Raw genomic sequence first — 17353 nt, forward strand, 5'->3', positions numbered from 1 at the left:
TATTTCCCATTATTTTATTAAATATCAAGGGGGAAATTGTCTGCAGTTGTTCAGCCATTTTCTGTGGTCGTAAACGTTATTTTTTTTAAACTATCTTCTATGCAATTTTTGCCATCCGCTCTGCTAGTGACCATTACCACCCCATTACTAAAAATCACACATATAACATTCCATTTACATGCTCCCAAAACAAGTGCAAGACTAGCTGGCCCCAAACTACTCTTGCTTATTGTTTTGGGTTTGATTTATTTGATTTCATTTGTAATGGTGCCGGGAGGGTAAAGCAGGGGTGAGGAAATTTTCTGGATTGCTTTTTTGACATCCTGGGCTTCCATAGTCTAGTCTCATCCACCTTACAGCGAGCCCTGCTGGTGTGGAGAGGTAAGCTGTCCCACTCAGGAAGTGACCCTAACCCTGCTTGCTAGAGCAGCCAGAGCTCACTCCATTCTATTTCTGCATTAATGGGCCATTGGCGATTGCACACCCGCAGCTCTTCTGTTCTTCCCTGGACAGCTGCCTTTGCAATCCAACTGGCTTCAAGTGTCCCCCAACCCCCAAACCCATCTTTGTGCCATTGTTTCTATTCGAGACTAAGAGGAGCCTATTTGAATTCTAACTTGGGGAAATTCTGGGAGTTTTTTTTTTTTACGGGTAAGCCCAAGTATAATTTATCAATTTACCCTTGTTTCTTATTGTCACATCAAAACTCCAAGTAGTAGTTTATTTTCAATTTGTCCAATATAGTCAGTCTGCTGAAAGCATAATTGGGGAAAGGGGAGCATCATGGCTTTTGTAATACTCTGTGGTTATTTTAAAATACTATTGTTCAGTGTGCCAAATTGACATCAACGTATGTTGGCCATGCCTAGTTGCCAACTTTGCACAAAGGGGGTGTGAGAGAGAGACCATTAAGGGGGTGGCTGGCAGAAGCACTTTGATCCAGGTTTCACAGAAGGCTGCTTTCCTTTATATCTACTATCTTTTCCATCTAAAGACAAAGCCAAATGAAACTAAAGTTTCAACTTTTATTACGAGCCAGCAGCGACTACAGTTTGTTCTGTTGCTTACAGTTACCCATAGGATAACAAATATTGTCAACTAAAATAAAAGCTCAATAGCCAATGGTGACTAGTGCAAAATAGACTAGGGTACTTTCCCACTAACTTCAAAAAACTGATTATTATTTTTATAATGTCTTCCTTTTGCTTATAGAGAAAATACCTTTTTAATTAGAAGGTTTTTAAATATATGAACTTACAACATTGATTTTAGAGGTTAGAAATGGGACCTTTCTGTGGAACAGTGATAAGACAGGTACTGCTGCTCTCAGGTTAAGTTATTTAAAATGTGGCTTCCCCTCCACACCCCATTCCTTCCCTCATCAATATTTCGATTGGGAGCAGCTGTCTTCCTTCCTTTATTAATGACTAATGCAGGTTGTATTGCCTGTACTGGAAGCTTTGTTTTTGCATTAGACATATGATCTGATTTTTTTTTTTTGCACAAATAAGATATGGAAAATCATTTTGAGGCCATGTATTCTTTTGAGATTCTTGCAAGAATAATAGCTTGTTTCTGAAATAGCACAATATTACCATTAACACATACCACCCCCTTTTAAGCATATAGATTAGAGAAGGAATTTATTAATATCCTTCTATATTTATTCAAAAACATTCTCTCTTAGACATTGCTTACTAGGAAGGTAGGTGACATTTTAACTTCTAGGTGAATTCTTCATTGAACTTTCTGTGACATTAATTGTATGACAACTGTGGATTTGTGCTTTGATGCAATTTTCTGGAATCATTCTGTAGACCACATTTCTATCTAAAGATGAGGTTGAACAACATTCTTTCTCAGACCCTTTCCAGTTCTGACATTCTAAGATTCAAATCCCAGCCTTTCAAATGAGTATTTTGAAAGGTCTTGCAGATCGTTGTAGAATGTGTAGTCTTTATTATTGGGATTCAGTTATATTTTACTTTTATTTTGGGGAAGAATTTGGGTACAGTGAACCATGACTGTTGTAGACTTGAGGTGCTCAGACAAATGAAACCATGATCTTTAACACCTTAGGTTGGTAGAAAGGAACCAGCTTCCCTACTTTATTTTTCCATTTACTTTTGAAGAGGGTGACTTTGTCTATTAATGTCTTGCTGGCTGGGCAGTGGAGCATTGTTGCAGCTTCCACATTTTGCCCTGTTCTTGAGTAAAAAAAAAAAAGAACAGACTGCTTTAAGCTTTGGGAACTGTTTTGTCACTGATCTATTTTTGGTCAGTATCAAAATTTCCTTGATGAAAGACCTGTTTCTTGTGTCATAAGTTAGGAAAAAGTAAGAAATGACAATGTGAATCACCCCTTTCAAACATTCCTCAGGTTAGCAAAAAAAAAAATCTGTTTTACTCTCTTTTAGTTTAGTCTCAGAGATAACTAATAATAGGTATTCACTCAGAGCATTTTGCCACTGTGCATAAACATTAATTGTGGACTCAGATTTCACACTGTATGTTTAATTGCTTGGCCCTCTTCCAATAGTATCTTCATTCATTCTTGTAGAAGACGGATGTTCACTGGTCATTTGCCTGGATGTGCTTGCTGTTATGCTTAACTAGTTCATTTAATTTGTGCATAGATGGTTTATATTATAGTACTCATATTATTTGCCCCCCCCCAACCAACACTGGAAAGGATTTATTCATTATATGTGTGACATGCTAAACCTTCCTCCCCTCTGGCTGTTGAGGGTCTAGAAGACTGTTAACTAACCTTAGATGAAGACCAAGAGCATTTCTTTGAGGCATTCCATGTGTCTTATGGATACCTCAGTGATACTCTACTATGTTGCAGCCCTCCTCTAGCTCTGATTGAAGTCCTGTTTGTTACATAGAGTATCCTTGCTGTTAATTTGCTTGGCCAACCACCCAATCCTTCTAGCTTTCTTATGCACTGTATCCATGTTTTTAAAGATTACCATAAGAAAGGCCACGATATAGGAAGTGGCTTCCTCTGCAGGTTCTTAAACAAGATCTTGTTGATCACAGTGATGCTAACCTGTGGAATCCTAGTACCTGTCTCTCACTGTCCTGCAGCAAAGCTTTGACTGTGTGTTTTGTTTTGTTTTGTTTTTCCTTGTGGGTTTTTTTGTTTTTGGCAGATTGTGTGACATTTTGGTTTTTGTTGTGGTGTTTCTGACTCTTTGTGCCTTTCCTTTTGTGTTTGTCTTCTCCCTCCTTTTCTCAGTTTGCAGCGGGGCCTCGACCTGCCCATCATCAGGTACTGTACCCTTGCCCCTTTCACCTCAATCTTAACTAATGGGCTGGGGCTTTTTAACAGCTGCTAATTCTTAGAATGCTGCCATCCAAGGGGCTCTGGCTCTCTGACCCAGAGGCCCCCTACCCCACAGATCCCATTTCCATTTGTCTGCTCTGGATCAGCCTGTTTATTGGAATAAAACTGCAAAGTCTGCACTTAGCAACTACCTTTTTTTGATGGAAATTATTCAGATTTCAATTGAAACTGCCTTTTAAATTTTTCAGATTCAGCCCTAAAATTGTTTTGGTTCAGCAGAAACTTCACTGAATGGTACAGGCAACATTCTAAGGGTTCCTTATCACCTGCTAATGTAACAATATTAACCTGTAGAACCAAGAAGAGTGATGTCTCTAAATTCACTCAACTTTAATTACTAACCTAGATTTTATAACAAACTCCTAATAGTAATGTAGTTTGGGGGTTTTTTTAGTTTGAATTCCTTTTTAGAACATAAACAATATTGATCACTTTATAATTAAGCTTTTTTGACTGCTCAGAGTTTTTGACTAAAAATAATTGTTGAATAAACAAGTTTTAAATATCTTAGAATATAACAGATCATTTAGTATACCCCCCTTAGAAACCCTTATACAAAAAATTACTTTTCTTTTATCATTTTTCACATATTCAAGACTCCTAGAGGGTTTGGAGAGGAGATACTTTTCTCAAGGAGAACATTACTATCTTGTTCAAAATCACTTGTTCAGGCAGCATTTTTGTCAAAAAGAGTTTTTGATATCCTTTTGTTTTGTATTTGGTATAGAGTTTGATTAATCATTGCTGTAGAGAGAATAGGTTGGTTTGATGGAAGAATTTCATATTTTAAACTGTTGAGCAATGTGAATTTAAATGTTGCCCCTATACTTCTGAAGACCCTGAAATCTAAGAAATGTATGTATAATATATGCATGGAGATAGGAAAGCTAAATTGGGATCAGTTTGCTTTGGACTATGAATTAAAAGTGAAAGGGCAAAATGGAGCCTGGAGTAGTTGTTGGCACCTCACCAGATGAGAATGTGTGAACTTAGAGAGCCAAGACTTGTTTTGAATCCTTCTAATAACCCTTATATGGGGTGGCTGTGTTGCACAGTGGACAGAGCACTGGGCCTGGAGTCAGGAAGATATATTCCTGAGTTCAAATCGACTGTCAGAGACTTCCTAGCTGGGTGTCCTTGGGCACATCACTTTACCCTCTTTGCCTCAGTTTCCTCATCTGTAAAACTGGAGAAGGAAATGGCAAACTGTTTTAGCATCTCTGCCAAGCAAACTCCAAATGGAATAACCAAGAGTCCTAAATAAAACAAAAACCTTTTATGAATTTTGTGTTTTCAGGCATGATGGTTAACATTTCTCATTCTATTTCCTTGTCTGTAATGTTAGGGATGCTGTGATATCTGTGATTTCTTCCTCACAGGATTGTTGTTGGGATTGATGAGATAATGTATCAAAAGTGCTTTGTAAACCTTAAAATCCCATGATAATTATGAGTTATTAATATTATTGTTTATAGTAAGGAAGGTAAACTAATGATATATAAAATAAAAATAAAGAAACCATCTTTGATGATGTCAAAAGTAGAATAAGTTAGCCAAGACTAAATAATACTAGTATTTATTTTAAAAACTTAGAAAGTACTTTACATGTATTATTTCATGTTATTTAGTATTATTTCATGTTATTTCATAATTGTCATCATTCCTGTGAGGAAACTGAGTCTGAGGTTAGGTTACTGGTCCAATATCCCAGAGATAGTAAGTATCTAAGGCAGCATTTGGACTCAGGTCTGTCTGGGTGATACATTATGGTGCCACCTTGCAGCCCAAAAGGGAGGAGTCTTTTGATTTTATTTATATGGATAAAGCAGACTTTAGCAACCTTAACTGTTCTTTTAGAAAAGGAAAAAGATTTACTTTTGTAGTTTTTGTCCTTGTTTCTAGGAATATAAGATTGCAAGCTGAAAGGGCCCTTAGTGATTGGTGCTCACACCAAAAGAAACTAAGTACAGTTGGACTATCTGACCAACCCCTGAAACCTCATGGTGGTAGAACCTCTAACTCTAACCTAGGCCTGTACATCCACTGCTCTAATTGACCCATTTTCTGGATTCATTTTTTTCATTAATCCAAAAAGACTAACTCATGGCCCTTAACTCAAAAGGAAGGGAGGACTTTTTTTTAATTTTAAAAAGATGTTATTTATTTTGAGTTTTGCAACCCCCCCCCCATCTTGCTTCCCTCCCCCCACCCCCACAGAAGGCAGTCTGTTAGTCTTTACATTGTTTCCATGGGTATGCATTGATCTAAGTTGAATGTTATGAGAGAGAAATAACATCCTTAAGGAAGAAACGTGTAGTACTTAGAGATAGTAGAATTATATAAGAGTTTTTTTTTTAAATTAAAGGTACATAGAAAGTCTTTGGTCTTTGTTCAAACCCCACAATTCTTTCTCAGGATACAGCTGGCATTCTCCATCGCAGATATCCCAAACTTGTGCCTGATTGTTGCCCTGTTTGTATGAGCCAGTCCATTAAGGTTGATCATTACTCCCATATTGCTGAGGGGAGAACTTTTAATAATAAATGAGATATTTGCAGAATCTTGAAGAACTGTAAAGGTGTTTAGTTAGCCATCCTTGCTGCCTTCCCTCCCCACTCCTTTGCCTGGAGCTGTGAGAAGGCAGAGGCAGAGAAATATGCAGGTATCTTGGGAGAAGGAAGTATGAACCTGGATGGCTTTTCTGCTATTGGGTCATTTTGTTTTAATGCATCAGAACTTGATCACTTGAAACAAATCTCAAAGTTATGAAGAGTTGGGATTTCCACACCGTCTTGACTGTCCTTCTAGGCTCTGCCCTCAAGAAATTTAGTCTAATCCTGGAGTTTGAATGAAGCTAGGGAAGCCAGGTGATGGAGGCGACAAGGGAGAGTGTTCCAGGAATGGGCAGCAATGGCCAGTGAAAATGGTCAATGTGACTGGATCCTGGAGGTGGAGGGAGCATAGGACATGAGAAGGGCCTTAAAAATCAAGCCCAGAGGTTTAGATTTGGTCCAGGTAGAAACCCTCTTAAGTTATGGAATGAGCGGGTGTGGTATGGTCAGACCAACTATTTCAGAAGTTCAGGCCTCAGTAAATGCACTGCACCGAGGAAGCCAGTGCCACAGATGGTTGGAAGATAAGACCACCTGGACTTGATTAGGTGAGAGAAATATGAATGAGAGAGAGAGAGAGACAGAGACAGACAGACAGAGATTCTAGGCTGAAGTATACATCCTTTAATGAGACATTATTAAAAGGGGAAGGACGGGGAATTCACTTCTGGACATGTTAAGTTTAAGATGCCCACAGGACATCCAATTAGAGATGTTCTTTCCCCATTCCTTCAAAAAAAGAATAAAATGATACGTATTGCTTGATTTGTCCTGTAGTCAGAAACCAGGACAGCTAAATTGTTGCTTTTAGTGTTGTTTAGTTAGAATCAGATGCTGTTTTTTTAAAAATTGTAACTCCATACTCTGTCTCTGGGGTAAATCAGGATCTTTGTCCTTTTAAGGATTGGTAATCCACTGGTGAAAAACATAGCGGGTGACCCAGCACCCACGTGACAGAGCACACAGGCCCTTTTCCTGGAATGCAGGGTGTCTTGAGTTTTAAAAGGAGCTCTTAAGTCCACTTAAAAATCAAGGCCATTGAGCACAAAGCTCAGAAGTGGAACAAGGATGCGCTTTGGTTCGTGGACTACCAAAGTCAAGGAACTGTCTTAATGAACTCTCTGGGATGTCCTGATTTAAGAATTTTCCCTTCCTTTCCCCCACTGAATAGCTAATGGACCAAAGACAAGTGGTCAGATCCAAAGGATGAATGGGACAGACCTCAAGTCATCATGCACATGGATGATTCGACAAAACCCAAAAGGTGTAGGCCCATATGAGGCCTCCTCCCTTGACCACACCTCCAAAGAAATGAAGAAGGGGCAGCTAGGTAGCGCAGCTGACCCTATAGTCAGGAGGACCTGAGTTCAAATGTGGCCTCACACACTTGAAACTTGCTGTGTGATCTTGGGCAAGTCACTTAACCTCATTGCCTTGCAAAAAAACCCAAAAAGAACAGAAGAGGAGATACTCCAGGGAATAGAAACTCTATTGCTGGAGTCCTCATCTACTGACATTCTAGACCATTGGTAGTGAAGACAATGTCTTTTCCAACTGCACTAGAAAAATGTCTTTTCCTACTTCACTAGAATAATGATGTGGAAAGACATGGCTTTGAGCTCCAGGACAGTGGGTAGCAATTCCTTTTGTAGTCTTTGTAGAGATGTTTATTCTTCATACACTTTTCCTATCATTATTTTAAATGAGAAACAGTTTTGAATTATTTTTTTATGATTGTACTCTAGCATGGTTTACATTTCAAAAACAAAGTTTATTTCAAATGCTGGTACTTACTAAACATGACATCTCAGAATTTGAATTTGTAGTTCCCACAGTTAATTTTATCTGTGTTCAGTGCAGTTTGTCTACTTCTGGTTTAAAGTTACTTGTGTTCCTGTCCTTGTATTACTTCTGGATTACCCAATAGCGATCAAATACTGCTTATATCCTTGTGTGAGGGAGTCTGCTTTGTCACCATGAAGTAGGTCAGAAAATTGATTTTCAAACTTGTTCCTTGAGCAAAAACATTTTGCAACATATTTCCCTATGTCTTAGTTTTGTTTACACACAGTTCACAAAACTCAGCAGCACAATTTTCTTAATCAGCTTCATAAACAAATAGATCTTCTGCCAAAGCCAGAAAGGATTTGCTAGGTCGGAGTAGTTTCTCTTGGGGCATGTGTTGAAACTGGGTGCTCTTTTTCTGGTGTAGTTTGTGCTTAAGCATTTTAAAGATATTGTCAAAGAAGTAGATATAGGAAATCTTTGTCGGTCATGGAAAGCCAGGCGTACTGAAGAGATTGCTTAACTAAGAAGCCATTGTTTTGGGTTCTAGTTCTAGCCCTGTCCTAACTTAGTGATGGGACCACATGAAAGTCCCTTTTCCTCTGTGCCTGAAGGATGACATTGTTTTTAGCTGATCTTGCAGGCCCTTCCAGGGAGGTGGACTCACAGGTTAAGCCCTGGAAGATAGATGAGTGACCTTCTGCTTGGAAGAGTCAGGGTTGGGTTAGGGGTAGAGTGAGACAAGTTCTGCCATTATACTTGTTGATTGTGCTCCTGGTTCTACTCTCTGGAACTGTGCAGATAAAGGCTATTCTGTCTTCTTCACAACAAGACTTCACATGCTTGAGTTCCCACTCCTTTCCCAAATTCTCTTCTTCAATCCTGTCCAATATGGCAGTCTTTTACTGTACTGGTTTCCCTTCTCTAAATATTGTATATCTTATGTTCTTTTATTCAGACCTCTTTCCGTAATCTTGTGATACTTTGTCTTCTATGATCACTTTGTACACAGTGGGATTTTAAAATCTTCGTGTTTCCAGTTCTCTGATTGATAGTAAGCAATCTGTGACTACAAAATTCTTTTTAAAATGTTTGATAGACTGAACCTTGCATTTCCTTGGTTTAAGAAATTCACTGTATTAAGTTTATCTTCTTCTCAGAAGTAAGATTTGAACCCAGGTCTTCCTGACTTTCAAACTCCATCCCTTATACAGCTATATCTCTTGTGAGTGGAGATAACACTTAGCTGACATATCTTTCAAGATTCTTGTATTAAAAAATGATTTGTAAGTGTGGCTAGGTGGTGCAGTGGACAGAGCACCGGCCCTGGAGTCAGGAGGACCTGAGTTCAAATCCGGCCTCAGACACTTAATTACCTAGCTGTGTGGCCTTGGGCAAGCTGCTTAACCCCATTTGCCTTGCAAAAAACCTTAAAAAAAAAACCAAACTGATTTGTAATGCACTGGATTTAACTCATGAAGGAAGGAGCCCTGGGTTCTGTGTGTGCACTCTGCCCATATCTTACTGTTGGGACCTCAGGGAGAACCATTTCATCTCTCTGAGACTGGGGGATTCAGTAAGCATTTCAGCAGACTGCACCCTCAGGATACATAGAGGAGAAGACAAATGGTGCCTTCAGTCTGGCAGTTTCCTTTTGTCCAGATAATAGGATGTGATGGTGTGTCAAGAAAGAAGAGAGGAGAATCAGAAAAGACATGAGCCTTACTTGGCTGAAGAATTCTCCTGGTTTGCTCTGGGAGAGGAAATGGATTCAAATCTGATGTGCAAGTTGGGTACATGAGGCCAAGGTCAGAGCTCAAGGAAGCCAGTTTGACTGGAACATGGAGCCAATGTGCTAAGGGGCAGCACATGGAATAAACCTCCTGCAGTGAGAAGTGGCTGAGTCCTGACTGGGAGGGCTTCTACTTTGTTTTAGAGGCCTTCAGGGGAATGACCTGGTCAGACCTGCTCTGAACAGCTGTCCAGAAGAGGTGTCAGAACTTGAGCAATGAAGGAATGAGATTCAAACAGGATGGGCTCAAAGCCACCCTTTGCTTGCCTGAGTTAATTTCCATTTAAAATCTGATGTATGGAGTTTATTTCCCTTGTAATACTTCTTCCAGATACCCTTTCCAAAGACCCTGCTAGAAAATCAGAACTACGTGACCTAGCCAGTGCTTGCTATCTTTTTTCTTTTTTTTTTTTTAACAAGGCAATGGAATTGAGTGACTTGCCCAAGGTCACACAACTAGGTAATGATTAAGGGTCTGAGGCCGGATTTGAACTCAGGTACTTCTGACTCCAGGGCCAGTGCACTATCCTGTGCCATCTAGCCACCCCAGTGCTTGCTATCTTAAGGAAAGTTAGTGATTTATGGAGGAAATATGGAGAAATATCACTATTTGGGGTTTATTATTTCAGAAAAAATGAATTAATTTGTTCCTTAACAAACGTTAATCCTTGCTTTATGCACAATGCATTGTGCTAAACAGAGGAAAAAGAAATTCATTCAGACATTTCACAAAAGACCTCTTTTAAGAATCTTATCTAGGAATAGATGCAAAAATAAGACCAAGTCTGTGCCTTCTAAGGGCTTGTAGTCAAATTAAGGTAGATGAGATAGTTATACAGATAACATTCCACTTTTTATTACCTCTGATTGCCAATGAAGAGTTTAAATTGCAGTGATAGCAAGAGGGAAATGTAGTTCCTGCTTAAGAGCAGGGAATGTTTGGGGAAGGCTTTATGGGGCAGGGGGCAGTTGAGGTGGAAACTGATGTGGAGAATCCTAACAGGTGTAGGAGGAGTTTGGTTTGGCAGGGAGGTAGGTAGGGCTTTATAGCATGAGCATCTAGGAGAGAGGACTGACTTTGGAGTTCAGATATTCTCCCTACCCCCTGCCCTATGTCTTTTAACCTTTTAGTCTCCCAGGCAACTCTTAGACTTCAGAACTGTTGCAGACTTCTTACTAGATGTTTCTTACACCAATGAAATTATAAGACCTGATCAAAAAAGAAAAAAAAAACACCTCACAATGCTAGCTTATCTTTTTGTTTTCATCGTAGGACAAAAATGTGTTCAAAGGTTTTTTTAGCACCTAATAGTAATCTATCATTAAAAGTGTTTCACTGAAAAGTTTTGGCTTCCCATCTGTGTGACCCATGAAAGGGTAAGGCATTCACTCTTTAACTTCTCTGAACCTCAGTTTCCCAAGCCACAAAATGGGGTGTAGTATCACTTGTGGTAGGCTTAATCAATGTTAGATGAATGTTTGCTGTTTTTATCGTTGCTGGTGTAGTTCAAGCCCCCCATTTTATGGATGAGAAAACTGGGACAGACGTAAAGTGATGTGTTTCAGATTGCAAAGACAGGAAGATTGACTTGAACCCAGGTCTCCTCACTGGCAATCTTTTTTTAAATTAGTACTTTTACCTAATTGATCACTTTACCCAATTAGTCAACCAGCCAAAAAAAAAAAATTTTAGAGAAGCTGTGCAAGCAGAGCTGAAAAGTCCAAAACAGCCTATGACAGGTACTAAGAACAAGAAAAATTAAAGTAGAAGGACAATAACTTGTTCAGACAAGGAAGGAGAATCAAGAAAGGGTGATGGGAAGGGTAGAATGAATGATAGTAGTAGAGAACTGACCAAAATGAAAAGGAAGTAGCGTTTATGATTTTTCTGTTATTTCTGCCAAGGATAAGATAATCCTTAGACCAAGAGAGAGATACACATCAACAGTTATGGTTGGAAGGAGAGGTCCAGAGAATACAAAGCTATGATGAGTAGTTCAGGCCATCAGACCTGGGTGAACTACATTTCAGGTTCCCAATGAAATGATGAGGGGAATAGAAATTGCTGCAGGTCATTGAAGACTTTTAGAAATTTGCCATGATTCAACTTTATAGATATTGTCCTTATGTTCAAAAGGAGGAGGGAGGGAGGTTCTGCAAAGTATAGATCAATAAACTTGATTTTAATTGTTGGTTATGCTTTTGAATATGTTATTGTTAAAGAGGTGAATCTGGGAATATTTGGAAAGAGAAGGTGAAAAGTGAAGTGTGCTCCCTTCCAGGATGCTTGGGTCTCTGAAGAACAAGGCAGGGTAACCCTTTCTTCCCTCCTCTGATTCAGAAGACTTAAAAGATCCAGGAGTTTAATCTGGATTAAAGCAAGGAATTTAACAAAGGTTTTCTCCATATCCTTGTAGATAAGATAGAGAAATTTAGACTGAATCATATAATATTTTGATGTAGATGACAAATCTTTTTTTTAACTTGCTCAAAGATTGATGAGCAATGGATTGTAGCCAAACTGCACTTCCATTTTTAATATAGGATCTTAATACTTTTTCATTGGCCCTGCGTGTTTTACCATTTCAATTAGTGATTTGGATGACAGGTGTCATGTTTATCTAACTGAGCTATGTCACAAAATAGGTGGGTTAGTTATTACCTTAGATTGCCAAATCAGGGATAGAAAAAATTGCCAGTCTAAAATAGGCCAAACCTAAGAAATGTGATAACTCCCTAAGGTCCCATACATATGCAGTTCATTTTTTCAAAGCCCAAGTATGGGATACAGGAAATGTGGCTAGCCATATTTAAAATGCCCTGGGGTGGGGTGTTGAGTGAACCACAAGTTCAATATGAGTCTGTAGTGTGGACAAATAGATAAGAAACACTACTGGAATCTTAGACTTGGTTAATAGATAAGCAGTTTCTGAAATGAAGGAGGTTCCAGTTGCTCTGTTACCCTTTCCTGGTTAGGATGTATCTAGAATATTGTTACTTTGGGTTCTATTTTTTTTTTTTTTTAGGTTTTTGCAAGGCAAACGGGGTTAAGTGGCTTGCCCAAGGCCACACAGCTAGGTAATTATTAAGTGTCTTTTCTTTTTTTTTTCTTTTTCTTTTTTTTTTTTTTTTGCAAGGCAAATGGGGTTAAGTGGCTTACCCAAGGCCACACAGCTAGGTAATTATTAAGTGTCTGAGACCGGATTTGAACCCAGGTACTCCTGACTCCAGGGCCGGTGCTCTATCCGCTGCACCACCTAGCTGCCCCCAAATATTGTTAGTTATGGGTGCCACAGATTAGGCAAAACATTGCCAGGAGGGGTGGCTAGGTGGCACAGTGGATAAAGCACCGGGCCTGGAGTCAGGAGTACCTGGGTTCAAATCCGGTCTCAGACACTTAATAATTACCTAGCTGTGTGGCCTTGGGCAAGCCACTTAACCCCATTTGCCTTGCAAAAAACAAAAAAAAACATTGCCAGGGTAAAATCTATGCAGAGGATTTTAAATGGATAGGGAGAATATCGAACCCCATGTCATATGAAAACTTGTTAAAGCACCTTATAGATATTTATCTGTGAACAAAGAAGATTTGGGAGGATAACAGAAAGCTGTCTTTAGGGATATGAGAAATTCTCTTATTAGAGTAGTTAGTGGAAGAGAGATAGTATAATTTTGCTTAAAAATGTATTTTATAAAGTCTACAATTCTATTCTGCTTTCTATCCAGTTTCTAATTGGATATTGTGTCTTAAATTTAAATGCACAGAAGTACTAGAGTAAAGTGAATGGAACACTGGCTTTGGAATCAGGGTGTAAGTGACCTTTCAATTTCTGGCTTCTCCTGGCTAGCTTTAAAGTGCTTTTGTTGGACAGGTCGCCTAACTTCTCTTTAGATAATATTACTAAGAATTCATGGGGATATTCTGAGGACCAGAGGTGATCATATATGGAAAACACTGGTAAGGAAGAATGTGCTAATCACACTTACTATGGAGAAAGTAGTGAGAAATAGAATTATCTGAAAACTTAAAATTCAGTTAGTAACTCGTAGATAGAGTACTGAATCTACTAGCTGTGTGACCCTGGGGCATGTCACTTAATCTCTGTTTGCTTTAATCTACTGGAGAGGGAAATTGCAAATCACTCAGGATCTTGGCCAGCTTAGCAAATATGAATAGTTATTAGTATGCTATGGTCCATGGAATCATAGAGAGTTGGACACAACTCATCATCAACCTCCACAGCAACAGTAACTCATTACTGCTTTAATTTCATAATGTTTAGAAGGAAATTTAAGGGATCAAAAAAGAATGGAACCCATTTAGATGGCCTAATATTACCTTGTCTTTTAAAAACAGGGCTGTTACTTAATGTTTACTCATGGTCTGCTGCTGAATTTATTTATTTGTTCATTTATATTTATTTATTTTTAGTTTTTGCAAGGCAGTGGGATTAAGTGACTTGCCCAAGGTCACATAGGTAATTATTAAGTGTTTGAGGTCAGATTTGAACTCAGGTCCTCCTGACTCCAGGGCTGCTGCTCTATCCACTGTGCCACCTAGCTGCCCCACTGCTGCTGAACTTAATCAGGTAATGTGGTACAGTGGAATACGACACCAGTAGTTACAGCTTTAGCCTGTCCTTTGGCACTTAATATATAGAATTTTTCAAGCATCGATCCCCCAAAATATGCTTTCTTCATCTGTTCATTTGGAATGGTAGTACTGACCCTGACAGAGCTTACACATGAGGTTTTGGTAAATTATAAGGCATTGTATAAATGTGAGCTTAAAGCCATCATTTGAATGCTGTGATATATGGAGTGCATTAGTTGTTTGTTTTTTTTTAAAATACATAAAACAAAAAAAGACTTAGACAATGGCTGAATACCTCTTGGCCCTTTATTCTGGTTTAGTTTGAGAAGGCAGTTAATGACTTCTCAGGTTCTCACATCATTTAAGGATAATCCTAATCAGTGAAATGAGACTTTAGTTACCTAGTCCAAATTTTGCATCTGTACCCCATCAAAATCACTAAACTCACCTTCTTGGAAGAGAGTTCTGCATGTGGAACTTATTTATATGTTGCCAAGAAAAAAAGAATTTGTTCCTTCTTTGGAAAATGATTTAAATTTCGAGGAGGGATAAGTTTATGAAAAATTCTGGGGTTTGCTAAGAGAAAGACAGGTTTTTCCTTTAATGCATAGAGCTTACATGAATGTTCTTGTGATTTTCTCCACTTTTGTGTCAGTATAGTCAAGCTAATTCTCCTTGTCTCTCCTCTTCCTTTTTCTCTTTTCCTCTGTCCCCGCTATGTAATTTTATTTTGCAAAGGAGCTCAATTAAATATTTCACCATACCCTTACATGCTAAGAATTTTTTCACATTATAGATAAGAAAAAATAAATGGAAAGTGTCATATCCTTATCTGCTTAATTGTGAGTTACAGTAGCACCTGAATAGGCTCCACATTTCCAGTTTGCTCCGTACCTCATTTATTTATCTATCTATCATCTATTTATTTACTTGCTTGTTTATTTATTTATTTATGGCATTTGGGTTAAGAGTGACTTGCCCAAGTCACACAGCTAGGCAGTTATTAAGTTGGATTTGAACTTGGGTCTTCCTGACTCCAGGGCTGGTGCTCTATCCACTGTGCCACCTGGCTTCCCCCTCCTACCTCATTTTTGTAAGGTGACTACAGCTGAGATTTTCTGGGACCCTCTTCATAAGGTGGACCATTTTGAATAAAAGCCATGAAGTAGCATGTGATTGCCATGGTCAACTAGCTATACAGAACTCAGCTGGGAAGAAGGATTGCCCAAGGAAGTAAAGATGGGAACACACCAGTGGAGCCCAGCCTTCAGAGCTCTTTTGAAGCTTCAGCACCAGCCATTTGAGAGGGCTTCGGTCCTGCAATTCCCCTGAGACCCTGCGGGCTTGTCCTAATGGAGGGTGGGATTGTGTAGTCCAGAACACCTCCATCTTTAGGAAGGAATATAAGGATAGTGTTCTCCTTTTATGCATTGTAAGGTGTTCATTTGTTTACATTATATCTCCTTTCTAAGTTGTATATCTCTCTGTTCATAAGAGCTTTACTTAAAAAGAAAAGAATTGTTCCTAAAGAGTGGGTCCTTTTCACTGAGTGATACTGATAAGAATTTGAGGAAAAAGGGAATTTGAGGGGAAAAAATGTTCTGCCAAGTAGAGTTAATTACTCTTATATTTCTCTAGGGATCGCAATCTTTAAGACAGTAACAGATTTAGCTTCCTAGAAGAGAGAGAATTATGGCCATGTAGTGAGACTTCAGTTTTCCAGAATGATGCATTTGAATTTTAAGTCTTAATGCATTTCTCCAATTGTTTAGTTAGCATCCCCCACTTACTAGAAGTCAAATTTCAGATTTTCTTCATGAGACCTGTTAGGTAAGATCTTTTTTTTTTTTAATTTCATGTATCTTCATCTAGGGTCTGGACACTTAAGAAAAATTTCAAGATAGTTGGTTTCCTTGTAATTTTCTACATTTTGCTTTTGTACATTTACAAACTTGATTCTGAGAATCTGTAGGCTTCATCAGATGCTATCTGAAGAGTTGAGTATATGAAAACATGTTGCTCTGTGCTCTTTGTAGCCTTTGAACTGATGTGCAAAATTCTTTATTTGGAACTTGTTTGGAATTTTTCTCACATGGATATTTCTGGTGAACTGTCACCAACACTGGGGTCTTAAGTGAATGATTTAGAAATTCTGATTTTTATAATTATCACAGTGAATTTTATATTTTAGGCCTCAGAGTTATTAACAAATTCACTATTTCTATTTTATGACTACTCAAGGAAGTAGTCTTGAAATCCATTTAAATAACAAGGAACCATAATGGCTAGGTAGAATGAACAGGACTCAAGTCTCCACTTCACTCACTTGTGCCACTGTGGGCAAATTACTTCCTGTGTCTGAACCTTCCCACATAGGTCTGGTGAGGGCTTTGGACTAGATGATTCTAAGGAAGTCAGCTTGTCCTCCGACCTATCTGATTCTGAGATGTCTGCTTCAGAATACCAGGAGGTTCAGTGGCTGTACAAAAGAATCTCAGACAGAAGAAACTTTCAGTAGGGGTCAAGGATTCTTTGGGTCATCGCTGGCATAATTTTGGGAAAGCAGATTCAGAGATTTAGTGGGAAGCTTTGCCACTGATGAATCTAGGTTTTTTCTCTTCTGTATCTAATATATTGATGGATAATGAGGCATTGTCTTCCCAAGACAATTCCCAGTTCTTTTAAATGGTGGTGATACACCATGGATTGTCCTGGGTAAATGATGGATGTGCTTGTAAACTGCCAAGGGATTTGTTCAGTGAACATGTTTGAGTTCCTCCAGGGACCTGAGAGGTCCCTCCTCCCATGTGCCAGTGGCAGAGCAGGAACTGGATCCCAGCTCCTCTGGCTTCAGACTCAGTGCTCTTTCCTCTAGGTCTGTTTGTGGGGCTTTGTTTCATAATTAAAATATTTAACAATTAGATTCATTTCTGAATAGGAGACAGAGAGTTCCTCCTTACTTAGCATTTTAGGATTAGAAATTTGAAACTGGAAGCATAGTGCCCTTAGAGGTCATCTAGTTCAACTCACCCTCTTTTTGATATTTTATATAAACGAGAAAGCAGAAACCCTGAGGAATTAAATTACTTGTTCAGTGTTTTCAAGGTTGACCCTTTAGACACCTTAAAGGGAGTCGCAGAGGACTTGGATTGGTCCCGTTCAGTGGGCTAGCAGCTTCTCTTGTACAGAAGCTTTAGGGTATATGAGGACACTGAGAT

The 17353-nt window shown here is 38.8% G+C and overlaps 1 protein-coding gene across 8 annotated transcripts in view; it reads left to right on the plus strand.

Moving 5' to 3' along the window:
* EIF4G3 (eukaryotic translation initiation factor 4 gamma 3) overlaps positions 1 to 17353 on the plus strand; it is a 252487-nt gene that overhangs the window by 92876 nt on the left and 142258 nt on the right. For 4 of the 8 annotated variants that reach the window (XM_074218211.1, XM_074218213.1, XM_074218215.1 and 1 more), the window contains one exon: positions 3245 to 3277. The exons of the other annotated variants lie outside the window; for them this stretch is intronic. In XM_074218211.1, coding sequence (XP_074074312.1) covers positions 3245 to 3277 — 33 coding nt within the window. The remainder of the gene's footprint in view (positions 1 to 3244; positions 3278 to 17353) is intronic. 8 annotated transcript variants of the gene reach the window in all.

Source organism: Macrotis lagotis, chromosome 1 (genome assembly GCF_037893015.1).
Source record: "Macrotis lagotis isolate mMagLag1 chromosome 1, bilby.v1.9.chrom.fasta, whole genome shotgun sequence".
NCBI lineage: Eukaryota > Metazoa > Chordata > Mammalia > Peramelemorphia > Peramelidae > Macrotis > Macrotis lagotis.